The 16163-nt window shown below is 39.8% G+C and overlaps 1 protein-coding gene across 1 annotated transcript; it reads right to left on the bottom strand.

Annotated features, from left to right (window-relative positions):
- Positions 1-248: 248 nt before the first annotated feature.
- Positions 249-16163, bottom strand: RIOK1 (RIO kinase 1). Its single transcript, XM_027745093.2, has 17 exons — positions 16010-16163; positions 14577-14778; positions 13334-13424; positions 12179-12248; positions 11427-11469; positions 10676-10768; positions 9605-9717; positions 9399-9479; positions 8767-8853; positions 8064-8201; positions 7569-7672; positions 6155-6261; positions 4953-5018; positions 3332-3451; positions 2983-3036; positions 1764-1910; positions 249-683 (listed from the first exon to the last, which is right to left on the bottom strand). The coding sequence occupies exons 1-17, from the start codon at positions 16078-16080 to the stop codon at positions 573-575; spliced, it is 1698 nt and encodes a 565-aa protein (XP_027600894.1). The 5' UTR covers positions 16081-16163; the 3' UTR covers positions 249-572.

Raw genomic sequence — 16163 nt, 5'->3', positions numbered from 1 at the left:
GTTCAGAAGGGCACTGGGCAATTAGGACAGCCCCCCAAACCACAAAACTCAGCTTTCAGTAAGAAAGCATCAAAGGTGATGCAAGCACAGGGAGGCAGCGAAGGTACAGTGCCTGCAGGGTTATCCACAGGTGACTGACAGCCTGCAGAAGACAGCTTGCTCAATCTGCTTCCATACTGTGAAGAAGGCATGGGCCTTTGAATCGCCATTCTCCCCTCTCCAAGAATCTCTTTGAATGAAATCACTGCTCTGGAACAAACCAAACTTGCTTGTATGCAATGTGAGGCAGGGGAGTAAGAACGCAGGACCAAATCAGTGTGAGTTTAACAACAAGTTAAACCTGCACAGGTAAAGAATTTTAACAGGCACAAGTGTTAAACTCATTCTTCCCACTGAGAAACCCATGGCATACCCTCTGTTCAAACAATTACACCATGTTACTAACAAAACCACCCTTATAGTTCATATTGTACATATATAAATAAAGGATTTTTAATTTTTTAAAAAAGAAAAAAAGATGGTAACTGACTAATTCACAACACATCATCCCTTTCTCCAAGCCAAAGCTGATTTTATTTGCCTTTCTTCATTTTTGCAGTCTTTTCTTTCCTCTTCTTCACATGCTTTGGGATTTTGGTTTTTCTCTTCTCTCTTTGGGCTTCTTTAACCATCTTTTTCCTTTCCTATAAATAATCACAAACCATTCAGTTAAAGATAGAAAGGAGTGAGTGATTTTGAGCAAGTTAATCAATTGTCACATTAACAAGTTAATTTAACACATGACATAAAAATAAGATTATCAAGAGAAAGAAATAAAAAAAATAAAAATCAATAGGAATAGTGAGGGGAAAAGAAAAAACAAGTATAGGTTGGGGTGGAGCCAAGACCTACACACTGGTAATGACAAGGCAAAATTCAAACTAGTTAAAACATCCATTTCATGCGACCTTTGAAGAAAGGGAACCTATCAATAATGATGAGAAGTGACCAAGACTTCTCTGCTTCATATCTGAAAGACAGCAGCTCCACATTGGTATAAAGTGTCTAGTAGAGCACCGTATTTTTATTTGACAGATTTTCTCGGAAGAAAAACCCAACAGCAAAGTCCCAAATCTTGAATCCCTTAAGCCCAACAAGTTTCGCGCTTCTATTTTTTTTTGCACAGCACCTAAAAGTCTGCCAGAAGGCTCTCACCTATGAGTGATACTCTGCAGAAGAGCCTGACCAAAACTGAGCATAATTATTCTGCAGTTTAGAAAACAAAGCCTTAAAAAAACCCACTCAAACCCTAACCATAATTGCTTTGCACGACTGCATTACAACTCTTGCCCCCCAGCAAAGGTAGCCAGTCTGTACTAATTGTTCTGCAAAAGCCACTGAGGTACAGACACTGTCACCAAGACTCCAGTTCTGTAAGTCAAGTGGTCTCAGTTCCCTGGGCACAAGGAAGTTGATCAGTGATCACAACCACAAACCAAACACCAAAGCCTGGAAGAGTAGCCAGAAGCACTGAAAAGCTGCCCAGGCTTCACTAAATTCTGCTTTGTGTACCCCTATAATTCCCTGAGAGACCTCTCTCTTTGCCTAGGCTACAGAGAGATGTGTTACATGTTGCTCTACATAAAAACATCACTAATAAAGCATGAAATTCACTGTCTCTGCTCTGTTGTTTCAGACAAGAATTAGCAAAAACCACTAAGTTTGGATTTTTTCATGCCACATAAGCAGAGGTGGGAAAAATAAACAATTCCTAGCCAGCTGACCTTTTTGTCCATGCCAACTTCAGCAGGTTTATCTTTGGGATGTACAGATTCTTTACAGCCTGAATCAGAGTCCTCTGAGCTGCCATCATCATCATCGTCATCAGAGTCTGTTTCTGACTGGCTTGCCTTTTCAAGAAGAGCAGGAATCTGAAAGATAAATCAAGAATTATATCAAATCAAACCCAAGAAATCAAACACACACACATATATACACTATGTATACATATATATATATATGTATTTCTTAAAAAACCAGAACAGAATCTGCTGCAAAGAAACCCTTGAGAGAGCTGATGCCATCTCCTTTACTACAGCCATCACTGAGTCTCAAGAAAAAGAATGAAAAGTAGGTTAAACAAATTAAGAACAAGGAATCTAGAATGTACAACACAGTATCTTTTAGGTCAGGTCTCACAGCATAGCTGTTATTTGTACTCCCAAACTAATTTCCCTAAGTTAAACAGCGATTTGCTAACATATGTGGAATCCAATTTTTAATTATCTTGGATCATACTCAAATCCACCTTGGGGGCACTGTATGTATACTATATTGCAAACACAAATATCTACACTGGAAAACTCACTTATTCCTAAACGAGCCTGGAGACTCTGCTACAGCCTGATCCCATCCATGTTTATATTTCCATTTTAAATCAGAGTCTACACCACTGCTAGATAACATTTACAAAGTAAGGAGGGGGAATCCACACACAGCTTCTACCTTGAATTACAGGCTACAGCTGATCTGTATCCAACTTCTTATCCAATGTACTTTACAGAAGTGTCGCTGTCAAGTACTTCAAATATAGTAAGACATAATATCTTATGCCTTATACTGCAGGGCTATTCTTTATGCAATATTACAGCAAAGATACTCTGAATATATCAAAACTTGCAGCTGTGCTATGACTTAAATCGATTACATTTTCCATAATTGGAAAACACTCCCTCATCTCCACCTTAACTTTAGAGATCACAGCCATATCAAGGATTTTCATTTCATTTCAAGCAACCCAAGCATTGACCACAGTTAAGGGAAGCAATTCCTGCATTGTGCAGACACGCTGCCATGCCAGACACATCCTGGACATAAATGGTCACTCTGCAGACAAGAAGCTTCTTTCATGGTGCCAGCTGCAAGATGAGGCATTCTCTGTGCTACCTGTAACCACCTTTCTGAAGATGGCTAAAATGAAGGATTTCAAAAAGACCCTCTCACCTTCTGAACACCAGACAAATCCTTCTTTAGTCCTGTAACAGTCTGGTAGAGAATCTACATCAAGGGAGAGAGAAAGAAATTAAATTATCAAAATACGTCTTTATTCTTTGTGGCCAGACAAAATTATTATTTAAACATAAATTAAAAAAAAAAAGAAAAAAAAAGACCAAGATAAACGCCACAACATTAGCATTAGCACTAACCAGACAATTTTGAAGTATGATACCGGATTCAATACTCAACACATTGGTTACAAAGCTTCTGTTTTTGTTTGCTGCTATCAGTTTCCAGTAAGAAGAATTCATATCCCCTCCCTCTTTTTCTGCAGTGTCTCAGCATGTCTACTCACATTATCTTGCTGAACATTCAATGCCATATCCTCTTCTTTCAATTTCATCATAATATCCACATCTCTCTCGTAGTTTTTGACTTCAGTCAAAGTTCGAGGTATGTAAGCCTTCTTAAATACCTGGCAGAGTGAAAAGAAACACAGACTTACTTATTTACATACAGTGTCACAATGTTTTTCTTTCCTAATTATGCATCCTTAAAAGAATAATCACAAAGACTCAGAGAAACAAAAAATTGACATAGCAGTCATTCACTACCATGCAACCTATGTATTATTGACAGATCATGACTAATAAGGCTCCTCTTGCTCCTCCAGGCAACTAACAAACTTCTCCAATCCTTCCAACTATCTCTTAAACCTATTTGAGTCCTAAGGCTTTATATTCTAAGGATTTTTCTAACGTTTTCATTGTGATATTTACAATGCCTTCCAAAAGCATCTCTTTATATAATTATATAAAACCTGTTTCAACCTACAGACGAACTCAAAAAAGATCCCTGCAGCAGTGTAGTACAGTAAAAACTACTGCAGTATCAACAACATACTTTAAAATTTGTGTTTGAAACAGTCTTCCAGCAAACTTATGACCTTACCAGATTAGAGAGAGGTATTTTGCTTCTCTTTTTCATGGTAACAGTTCAATCCTAAAACAAATTCAGTTCACTTCGTGATCATCACTGCTTGTCTAAGTGCTGTGCACAAAGCAGAAGCCCCCACCTCCACAGAGCTTGCCCTTAATCAGCTCTGCTCTTTTGTTAAGAAAGTGACACTAACTAGCCATGGTCACATGAGAGGTTTGTGAGAAATAAACGGAACTTAGATGCTATGAAACCATTTCTGTTACAGGTCAGTACCTTACGTAAACAAAGGAATAATTGGCTTGCAAAAGATGGACTTGTTACAAAACACTAGCATCTGACTATAGATCAGAAGTTGTATTCTGAGGATATCCTGGGAAACAAAAAAAATCTTTCCTTGGTCAATCTTGAAGCAGTTAGTAAAACGTGCAGAGCTCCAAGAGAAAAAGAAAAGTCTTCGATAAATCAAGTAGTACTGACTCCAAAGACAGAGGTTTGGTTTTTTTCTGGTTTGTTTTTTGGTTTTTTTTTTAACTCTTCTGGAACAGATAGAAATGGTTGTATCTTTACATCAAGCCTTTTCAAAACATTAGCAGCTTTCTGTAATGGACTTGAAATGGTTTCACTTAATATAAAAGCAATGGAAAAACTGAATGAGACTGGGACTAGCAAATTGATCAATGCATGTATCCCAATAGCCTGTTTCTGTATCACTGGTCCAAAACCACCAACATAATCAGATCTCTCCACTCTGTTTTTTGTTAACTAAACCTGAACTAGCTACAAGCAAGGATCTAGCTACAAGCAAACAAACTGTTTTAGGAAATGGTGTATTTGTCTTGTAACAGCTCATTGCTGTCAGCTTTTACACATGGTATCCCTTAATACTTCACATCTCAACTAGTTCAAGACATCTCAGTATCACAAACAATGTTTTGCTTATCATCAGCTGTGCATTTTGACAAATAAAATAGAACACTTTTCATTGTTTAGAAGAGGCAAGGTTAATATTATTTTAAAGCAGAAACAGAAATCCTCACTTCCTCGTCCACTTTATCTTGACTGGATCTTTCCTCCTCTGTTCTTTTCGATGCTATTTCCATTGCCTAAAGAAATACAAAACAATACAAAGTTATCACTCTTTAGAATCTCATCGCTAACTCTTTAGAATCGCATCCAACTAACTACTCTCATCTGTGTTTCTCCCTGTATTTCACTGTCACTCACACACACTCCAGGTTTCCCTATGGGAATGACTTCAGCGACACCTAATGGTAACCAACACTGCTGCAAAGCACACTTACAACTGCAGATCGGGGCTGTTAATAGAGGGAAAACACACTTGCTGCTCCTCCCAGACCAAAGTACGGCAGGCCCAGCATGGCTACGGGACATAACAGCACAAGGAGAATACAATGAGCAGTGCTCAGTCCTGGAACTTGGCTCTTCTCATGCACACCAAGCCAGAGGAGCACAAGTAAGGGGAACCACATGGCACAGCTCACTCTCATTCAACCTCCAGTATGAGAGAAAGTACACAACAGCTGGAGTTCTGCATGCTGTACTGTTATTTGGACCACATTCATGTGGTCTTGAACAGGAAAGACATGTCAAATCTCCACTCTTAGCATGACATACGTGGCCCCCATTTTTCTTGTGTTAACTTAAAAAGCACTTACACACACACTCCTTTCTAAAGAAATATCTAACTGGGAGCAGAGGACTGGCAGCTAGAGATGAAATACATGGGTGCTGCTAGCAGCACTGAAAAACTTCAATTCCTCCTAGACACAATGTCTTCTGCCAGCAGCTGTATTTGGCAAGCAAGATCAGGTACCTTGAAGTAACACTGTCCTAGTCATTCCCTTCTCCCCTCAGCCCATCCTGCTCAATCTGCTCAAATCCCATTCTCTATATAAGCATGCTTATATTTCTGCAGAGCTTCTCCTTAACCAAAAAGAAAGAACTAATTTAAACCATCCTCGTTTTAGTAGCACCTCAAACAGACATTTAAGTTTTCATGATCAGAGTTTTTGAGAAAACATAGAATGAAAATGTTGTCACTCCATAATGGTATAAATGGAAAAGACCTGTGTGTGTTTTTGAAGCTCTAGCATAACAGTGTCGTGTACCATCTTCCTTCAATAGCAGGATGTAGAGTAATGAGATGAAAGAGCTTGAACTACATCTGATTTTATTGTTCAAGTCTTCCTACATAAGCAACAAGGCCATGAGGTCTTACCTTAGACAGGTAGTCATCAATGTTCTCACTTGTGATAGAAGGATCAGTAATAAACTCAAACAGCTCCCTCACAGTCATCACTGCAACATTATGCTTCTGGAAAAAGTCTACCAGGAGACAAGGGCAGAGACAAAAACTATAAGTAATTACATCTAAAAAATGCAGTTATGATGATAAAGTGAAAAAAATGTATTTCCAATAAGGAATAGAGACCTCAAACTTTTGCCAGAGAAACAAAAGGATCCACTGAAACACAGTACAGCCTAATTATGATCCACCACATACTAGAATTTTCCTCAATAGTACACTCAGAATCGGTTTCTTGAGTCAATTATGACCAAAATCTGAGGCTACACTTCTGTACTGAAAAACAGCAGAGAACTGCTTAATAGGCAGTTTAATTAAGCAGAGGACTGCTTAATAAGCATTTCCTACTAAAGTTCTCAGAAGTTCTCTCACTATGAGAAATTAATCACAGAAAGAACAAACAAAATTTACTTTGGAGACACCTCTCTGTGCCTATGGAACCACAAGTCTCTGCAATGATCACAGCTAGGGCAAGATGTTTCTTAGAGACTCTGTAGGAAAACTAGACAGCAAAAGTTGCAGTGACAGAAAACAAACAAAAGCCAGAAAGGAGTTACTAGAAATCCATGACCAGAAAAGTAATAAGAAAAAATTAGCATACTGGGTATCAACAGACATATTGCATCAAAATGCACACAGTTTTTTGCACAGACTTTTGAGAGTCTCTGTAAAATAAGAAAAAAGTCAACCTGAAAAGAAAGGGGGGACAAAAGCAGGCTGCAGTGAGATTTTTTGTCCTCAGAGACACACCCTAACAGGAGGTGTGTGTGTTACACAACATGTAGACTCACATATGAGGGCCAAATTCTCAAGAAAAAATTCTCAAGGTAATTTGTTTATCAAAATACTATGACAAGTGATAACATCTCTAATTAATTACTCTACGCCTCGATCCTCTCAGCTGCCCTGGACAAGTAAGCACAGGGAACTTTATAACATAAGGTAACTTCTTGCCAGCTGAGGAATTCCAGATGTGGATTCAACTCACAGAAGGAAACACATCAGTATGTCTGCACAGTATTTTCAGTAAGGGAAGACTGGAGTGGGCAGTGCTGCAGTCTGGGACTCATATCTATCATAAATCTGAGATTCAGCCAGGTGACTCATTTTGGCCAGATAATTTCTGGCAAAATAGGCTACTCTCTTCTGAACTCAGCACAGTACACTGCTTCTTGAGGAAGTCACGAGAACATAGGAGAGGAAGTATTTTAATGGAATTTTGACAGCTTCTGCAGTCAGTTACACCTGAAAGAACACAGGTGAACACAGTTAAACTTGCTAAATAAACCAGCTTGTCAGAACAAGGGTTGAAGTGCAGCCCACTCACCATTAACGTTGGCACAATCTTTTCGCAGGAACTCCAGTGCGTGAGGGTGGTCATGCTCCACAGCCTGAGACACATCAATTATGTACACATCCCCACTGTGGTATCTGCAAAAAAAACCCATACAGAGCTGCACTAACTCCACCATAAAAAAAAAAATTATAAAAATGATACCTCACTAATTTTTCCCCCAGTTGAGGGGGTTTTTTTCTGGTTGTGAGGGGGCTTTGTTTGGTAGTTTCGGTGAGGTTTTTTTATCTTTATTTGGGTTTTTTGTTTCTTATTTGTGGGGTTGGTTTGCTTGTTTGTTTGCTTGGGTTTTTTTTTAACAGAGAAAGCTCAAATCTGGCTAAAAGCTACATAATTAATTACAGAAGTTACAAAACCCAGTAACAAAAAGGACCCCACCCTCCCTTAAAGGTACTTTAGTACTCTTACAGACATTGCCAATGCATACATTTTAGATGTCACAATTCAGAGCGAAGGTTAAAAACATACAGCATATTAAATTCACTGAGATCTGCATGAACAAGTCTGGCATCTTGGTACATTCTTCTCATGTACTGGATGATTTGTAGGTACAGTTCCCGGACTTTGGAGTCAGATAACTGAGCATTCTTCAGCAGAGGAGCAGGCCTTGAAATTACAATATAAATAACAGAAAGTGAATACTTTTTCCTTCTTTGTACCAGTTGCAAATGCTTTAATTGCTGTATCTGATCCTTCCACGGAGTAGGTACGTCAAGCAATTCAGCATGAGCAACAAAGTGCAAGGAGCTATCATGAAGGGCAGCAAAACTTGCTACATGCTTGCTAAAGATACTGGAACTCTGTTTCCAACATGAAGTAATTTGGACCATGCTACATTAATGTTTGTACTACAAAACTTATGAGCTATCTTCACGTAGGATTAGCAAACCTTTCCAGCCTTAATCTCCGCTTAAACCAATTTACGACTTAATTTTGCACACAACTGAAGCTTCAGAATCATACAGATTGCCTGCAGTAGTAGCTGGCAAATGTCTGGGTATTCCAGTCACGTGCACATATAAGAATAACATGCTAATTTTACAGGCCTGAAGCAATAGTAGGTAAATTCAGAGGGTTGGTTTGTTTGGTTTTAATAAGCCTTCATGGAAAGCTACTGTTAAAAAAAAAAAAAAAGCAAACAAAACAAACTTGATTTTCTAAAGATACTTACCTATCACCTTTACCAATAAAGCCCATGACAAGCACATGACTCCTTAGCATAATTGGCTCTGGGCAAGGTATCTGGGCTGTATTCAACCTGAAACAAAGCCACAGAAAAACATAAAATCAAATTCTGCTATTTGCATTGCACTAGTGCATAAAGGAGCTCTGTTGCTTTAAACATAATACACAGTAAGAGCTCAGGAAACTCTCACTTGTGAAGAACAACTAGGAAATGCATACAAAAAGCCACAACCATTCTGGCTCTGACCCTTTTCTAAGCATTCCTGTGTCAGACAAAGAGTCTTTACACAATTCAGGTTAATCCTAGATTAACCTATATCACACAGCATGCTGCTACTCAGCAGCAGCTATTTCCAGCTTTTTCTTGCTGTTCAGTCATGTCAGACAGAGTTCAGACATTGAAGAGCTTAGAGCATGAGCAGTAAAACAAAAGAATATCTTTATTCCTCCCTCCCCTTTTAATTTCTCTCCCATAGTGAAGTTTAAGACACTTTCCTGAACACTCCAGAGACCCTAAAAGATAGTGATAATCACAGTCTAGCAACAGGAGAGTACCTCCTATAAATTTAAAAGTTTCAGTTACCTTTGCATGATGAAATAAAAACTGGAAAAAATCACCTTATTAAATTTCTCATTTCTTTTTCAGCCCAGGTTTTCACCATTTTTCTTGGGTTGCCTTTGCAGTATCCATGACGAAATCTTTAAATAAAAAAGAAAATACATCAGGGACTCTTAGCCAATCAATGCAGTATTACCACCAGTGATTTTACCACCTTTCAAACAATCCCACTTCCCAAGTAAAACCAGGCAGAAGTCAAACTCACCTGAATTCGCCACTCACATACTTATCCCGATCTTTAAACATCAGAATAGAGGTTTTGTAAATCTTTATTGCTCTGTTCTTTCCATTTGCAGTACCAGCATGATATACGTTAGCCTATCAGATTACAAAGGAAAGAAACAACATTACAGAAAAGCTCTTTAAAGCAACATAATCTTCTCTCTTCTTCTCTTTCTGACACCCCGAAAAGATCCGATCTCACCCCAGCCCCTACACGGCCCCCAGCTGACTGAGACTGAACACAAGGGCAACCTTTTTCTATGAGGCAGCTTACAGGAAGTATGTAACACGGGGTAGGGCTACTACAGGACAAAACCAACACTGAACAAGAAAACTGTGTCTCACTTTGGAGACTGAAACAAGTCCCTGTGTGAACAGTTAACTTGAGCCTGTGCACTACTTAGTCCCTAAAGCATGGCCCAGATATCTCATGTTTTCACTTCTACACAGGGTGGAAGTATATCTTTAATCAGCATCCAAGGACTTGGAAGAAAACTAGTCAGCCTAGGTGACTAGGCATTCTAAAACTGATTTATTAATTTACTTGGAAATCTGTGGTCTAGTTTTAATTATCTGCAACATTACTTGATAATAACAGCACACAAACATGATAGTTTTGTAAAAGCAATGAAGGTTTAACAGTATTTTAAACAGAATTCTGTTACACCATTTAGATACTTCCGTGTCTGCTGATCTGCCTGCAAGAGTCTCACATGAAGAAAGAATTACCTGGGTTGGTGTGTTTTTTCAGGCACTATATAAAATTATGTGTATACATAACTTTTCAAAAAATTTTGGTGGAAAGATACAATTAATGAGATCCACAAATTTAAGATAACATTTAAGCATTTTTAGAAATCTTTCATACTTGGGAAAATTGGTTTCCTTTAACATAAATTGCCTTTTATCTTTATGATAACTTCATACCAACCAAGCAACACAAAAAAGCTAGTACTAAACCCAAGTACTTCAGTATATCTTCTCAGCACCACAAACTTCTGCCTAGGTTGTTGAAAAAAAAAGAGGCTACTATGCCACTTTCAATAAAACTTACTTCTTTCCCTGTGCTGATGCAGCCATTGATTTCTGATATGACACCTCTAGACAACATCTTGAAGAGAATCATTCGGGTCCTTGGATCCAACACCTCAAATTTAATACAGAGAAGTCAGCACAGGATAAAACTTAATAATACTGTCCAGTCTTAGTACCATAATAAAGGATCCATGGCATCAGACTACTCTCAAGGATTAAATGATAATCCAAACAGCAACCACTCAGAATTCTGGCATGATTCTAGAATGATACTTCACTTTTTCTGTCAACATTATTAATTTTTCTCTTTTTTAAGCTAAGCATATGTCTTTGAGCTAGCGCTAGAAGAGAAAAAGAGAATTATTTCCCACACATAGTTGCATTAAATGTTTTAAAATAAGGTTTCTCTTAGGATACAGTATCATAACTGAAATAAAGCAGCTATGTGGCTTAGGGCCAGTACTAGTTCAGTCTTGCTAAAGAAGAAAAAAAGAAAAAGGCAAACCTAGCATTTTTTCTTGTTCTTTGGAATTTTGGAATTCTGCACTGCATATACGAACACAAAAATGAGCACAAAAATGAGCTCCAAAATGTTTATGGAAGCAAGTACAACCTTCATATACACAAAAGAAACAACAGGTCTCTTCAGGATAACAAGGGAACAGAATTCCAAAGTAAACTCAGTTGCTATTGTATCTGTTTTATCAGTGATTCCAAAATTCAACATTATTTGCTCTCGTCAAGAGAAGTTTGATGAATTAAGGACTTACCTGTTCTACTGTTGCTCTGTCTGACTTGTCTTTGACTCGGTACCTAGCAGAAGTGAAAATAAAATGATAAAATCCCACATATGGACTCAGTTTTGACAGAGTAAATCACGACATTCTGTATCAAAGATAAGGTGACAGCCTCAAGGAGTAAGGCTTTCAGCTCATACAGAAGCAAAGGTTTCTCCTGCCAGCAGAGGGATGTTAAAAAAAAAAACCAGAACAAATCACCACCACCACCATGACCATCAGTGTCCTTCACTTTTATAGATATCTTCTTGCCTGTGCTGAATTACGCTCATTCAGGAGAAAATGGTATCTGTCTTTACAACTTACAGCTATAAGCTACAGGCCTAAAAAAAAATCTTAAAAAGAATTACTTTTCCCTCACCAAATCATCAGGAGGAAACTTCAAAAGGTTTCTAATACCTTTTTAGCCCAACTGCTTAAGGATCTCTGTCTAGAAAAAAGAGTAACAGAGATAAAATAGCCTTTTCTAAGGGAATGACACCTGTCACTTACGTCTTACAACACCAACACAATTTGATGTGCTACCAGTGACAGAAAGATCAAAACCTTGGAATGATTTAGACAACTGTTTTGGAAACCAAACAGTTTAAGACTAAAAGGCAAACTGCACACAGACCACTTCTAAATTTCATTTTTCTTAACAAACTTTTCAAAATAAGGAAATAAGCACTACACTTTTGAGTTCAAATTATTTAAGTGAAAACAGAACTACAAGTAATACTCACATATCTGCTTCTTTCTGTCTAGACTTTTCTGTGACTCTGTTTATAACGGAGTCATCAAAATTCAGCTTATCTGAAAAACACATTAGAAAAAAAATGAGGAAAAAAAAACCAAACCCAAAGAAGTTTCCTACGTTCGAAATTGCCCCTGGAATTCTGCTGCCAGCCAATTTGCCATAACACAATGTTAAAACATAGGCAGAGCTCTCTGTAACAAGCAGAGAAGCTTAGCTACACGCTAGGGTTAACTTAGCTCTTCACTCTGTCTACATTTCAAAGTAGGACTCTAAGGGAACAACACAGTGAGACAGTTCCACAGACTTGGAGATGTGATGGCATCCAGAAGTAATGCCTTTTGGACAACATCTCACCATTAAATTTGTCTGCTCTTCTCCTATCGCAATCAAATGCCATTTTTCTGAACAGAATTAAGCAATAGGCTCCCGGATTCTCTCTGACAATATATTTAAATGGTGTTTGATTAAATGCTAAGGGTCTAAATGTATAAAAGCTGCTGTATTTGGTTACACATACCAGCAACCTTTATTTTAACACCACTTTGTTATAAAGGAAAACACAGCCTCTGATCATTACCCTGTCAAAAGGTGCCAATCACACCCTGTCCTACCAGGCTGTGCTGAGCAGCCATTTCCATCTCACGGTAACCATCAAACTACACCGTCTAGGACAGCAGCCCCCTCACTTATCACAGAAACTCTACCCCTGTGAGAGAACTGTTGCATAATGTGCCACCCTAATACTACAGGGGACTGCAATTGTCTAGAAAATGTAGCTGTGGTAGCAGCTGTGAGAATGACCAATAACACAACAGAGAGTTGACACCCTCCCTCCACACCAAACAGTTGGCTCCTACAGAGAAACTAGGGAAGAGAGAACTTTATGTGGTCTGGAGAAGTCAAGGCGAAGTTAAAAAACCAACAAACAGCCACGAGGTTCTGAAGGTGGAGACAAAGGGGTAGGACAGCCAGTTAATGGAGACTAAAGGCAACTTCAAGTATGCAAAAGCCATTTTTAATCTGTCTGGCAATGGTTAAGTGATTCATTCCAGTGAGTTCTGGCTTAATGTAAGCACAGTTAGTCCGAGAATGTCACAGTGTTAACTGTTTTCATAAGAGAAGACAATGCAATTGTACTCACCTAAATTAATTTTGTGTTCAAATTTTCTTAAAACCTTGTCTGTAGGGGTGGACATTTTTGCTGAACAGCAACTAGGGGTCTGTCTATTTGCCTGAAACAAAGGATTTGTTATTGTAAGTTGCCTTCTGCGCACAGACCTTTGAAATACAGACAATATCATTGGAAAATTCAGCTCAAATGCCTATGCCTAAAGCTATAACAAGAAAACCACAAAGGGTGAGGAAATAGATATAGATTAACATCAGATTTTACTTAATTCAAGAAAAGAAAATACAGCTAATTTTAACTCAGTTAAAATTAAAAATGTGCCCTAAACCAGGGTCATTTTTAGTCTAGGAGGCTGCCAGTCTCTCATATAGCATCTTTTCTATCTCTAAAAGGAAGGGAAATAGCAAACAAAAACATAGAGACAATTGAGAGAAAAAATGCGAAGGTAATGAACAGAGAAAACTTTACAAGATGCTGTCTTTTCTTACAGGTAGTCCTCTCCAAATACAACTAACACCTGAACTCGGTTTGACTAATATTGGATAGCATAAACCTCTAACTAAAGGCAAGAATAAATCACCCAGGACAAGTGCTGTCAGACATGACATGCTGTGATCAGCATCACTCTAATTTATCTCAACAGTAGGAAAAATGAGGTTTTGAACCTCTGCTGTCCAAGCTGGTGTGAGAACTAGCATCCTTCTTACCCTTCATATATGCTTTTCATTCTGCACAACACCAGAGTTTCTGTGCCAACAGCATACACTTTAATTCACTTCTAGCACCTCCCTCCATTTCCTATGCTTTTTTTTTTGCCTCCTTCACTATAAGTCTAAAACATAACCTGTTTCACCCTGGGTGTTACTAGAAGGTAGGGTCCTAAAATTAAATAGAAAGGATGGGGAAAATGGTGAGAAACACAGAGGACAAGTACCAAAAAGTAAGGGATATCAGCAGAGATCAGGGTGGGCAAAGAAAGAAAAGCTGAGAAAGGTAAGGAACAGAAGTAAAACTGCAATGAAAAAGAGAATCCAGCAGCAGGGTTTGAGACAAGAAAATCAAGATGAACTCTGGCCACAATGTACATATACAGATAGCATGGCAGAGGAACAGACTCAAAAGATAGGCATTCTCTCAAGGAAAAATTCCTATTTACATTGATCCTCAACACAGTATTAACAGAGAACAAAGCCTTCAGATTAGCCTCATTTGCTCTTGGGCGCCCTTGACACTCACAGAATAGCCTCCAACATACCTGTGGATTGCACCCACCAGCAGCATTGTGGCGCCTCAAGAGTCTTCCCACCTCATCATCCCAGTCCCAGTCTTCATCTTCCTCTTCATCATCATTGTAGTCATCACCATCTCCTTCCTCAGCATTAAGTTCTTCACGTGGGAATGACTGGCAGCTCTCAGTGACCTCACCTTTAGGTGTTTCTGTGTCTTCTGTAGATTCACTTGAAAGAAATACAGATGTCTATATAACTAAAAACCATTGGTACAGTCACTAAAAATTCAATACATTTATCCCAACAAATGCTTTTGCAAGGTTAGCTCTCCATGAGATGCCTCTCACTTCATCTGTCTTTAAGCAATGTTCACTTAAATATATGCTTACAGAGGATGTCACTGCTTTTAGAGCACAGACTGCATTCAAATTATCACCCTCACCACATCAATGCTGCCTTCTAATTTGTTCTACATTTACACACATTCAGATCCCTCTGACTCCAATCAGATGGACGTGCCAGATGAAGCCAGCTGGCTCCTTCACCAGAGACAAACCATGCTGCTTGCTGCTGCAGCAGATTTCCACTGGCAAGGTCTCGCACAAAACCTTGACAGCAGCAGACAGTCAACCCGCTGGTACCTCAGGGCACCAGCACAACCTGCATGAAAAATGTTAGGTAGGCCTGAAACAGAATTTATGGGAGAAATGAGCTCTTATGATTTACTCATGTCATAATTCACTGTGTCCAGTTCTGGGTTCCTCAATTCAGGAAGGACATTGAGGTGCTGGAGTGGGTCCAGAGAAGGACAATGATGCCGATGAAGGGTCTGGAGCACAAGTCCTGTGAGGAGTAGCTGAGGGAGCTGGGGTTGTTTAGTCTGGAGAAAAGGAGGCTCAGAGGGGACCTTATCGCTCTCTACAACCATCTGAAAGGAGGCTGTAGCCAGGTGGGGGGCAGTCTCTTCTCCCAGGCAACCAGTGACAGGAAGAAAAGACACGGCTACAAGCTGCACCACGGGAGGTTTAGTTTGGACATAAGGAGGAATTTCTTCACAGGAAGGGTGATTGCACAGTGGAATGGTCTTCCCAGGGAGGTGATGGAGCCACCATCCCTGCAGGTGTTCAAGGAAAGACCGGACGTGGCATTCAGCGACATGTGTTCGGTCACAGGTTGGACTCGGTGATCTTGGAGGTCTTTCCCAACCTAAATGATTCTGTGATGCTGCAATGTCAGAAGTATGTCACGGTTTTCTGCCAAAACACGTCTGTCCCAAAGCAGCACACACAACAGAAGAGCGCAGCTGGGAGAGCGCACGCAGCCTTTCCTCTCACCCCCTCCTGTAACTCGGGCAGCACCGCCAGGCGAGTCCCGGGGCTGCTTCCCGCCCCGCTCCGCCTGTCTTCCCGGCCCCCCTCCCAGCGACCCCCCACACACCCGGCCCCTCGCCGCCTCCTACCCTTCCGAGCTCTCCGCATCGTCAAACTGCCCGGGCACGACCTGGCTCATCACCATGGCCCGGTAGTCCATGGCGGTGGGAGGCGGGATGGAGATGCTCGCGGGACGCAGGCGCCGGCCCGGCCGCTACGGCGCCGGCAGAGGGACCAAAAGCA

The sequence above is a fragment of the Pipra filicauda genome, unplaced genomic scaffold (assembly GCF_003945595.2).
Source record: "Pipra filicauda isolate LSUMZ 115617 unplaced genomic scaffold, ASM394559v2 scaffold101_size5749837_pilon, whole genome shotgun sequence".
Classification (NCBI taxonomy): domain Eukaryota; kingdom Metazoa; phylum Chordata; class Aves; order Passeriformes; family Pipridae; genus Pipra; species Pipra filicauda.
Note: the sequence above shows the minus strand (reverse complement) of the source record. Positions and strands in the feature narration are given on the sequence as shown.

Bases quoted from the DNA above. Each gene is read 5' to 3' on its own strand.
- RIOK1 (XM_027745093.2), bottom strand. From the start codon at position 16,080: ATGGACTACCGGGCCATGGTGATGAGCCAGGTCGTGCCCGGGCAGTTT. The intron at 9,718-10,675 runs GTAAGTTTTATT...GTAATCTGATAG, and splicing joins GCATCAGCACAGGGAAAGAA to GCTAACGTATATCATGCTGG. The intron at 7,673-8,063 runs GTATGTTTTTAA...TTTTTTTTGCAG, and splicing joins CTCAGTGAATTTAATATGCT to ATACCACAGTGGGGATGTGT.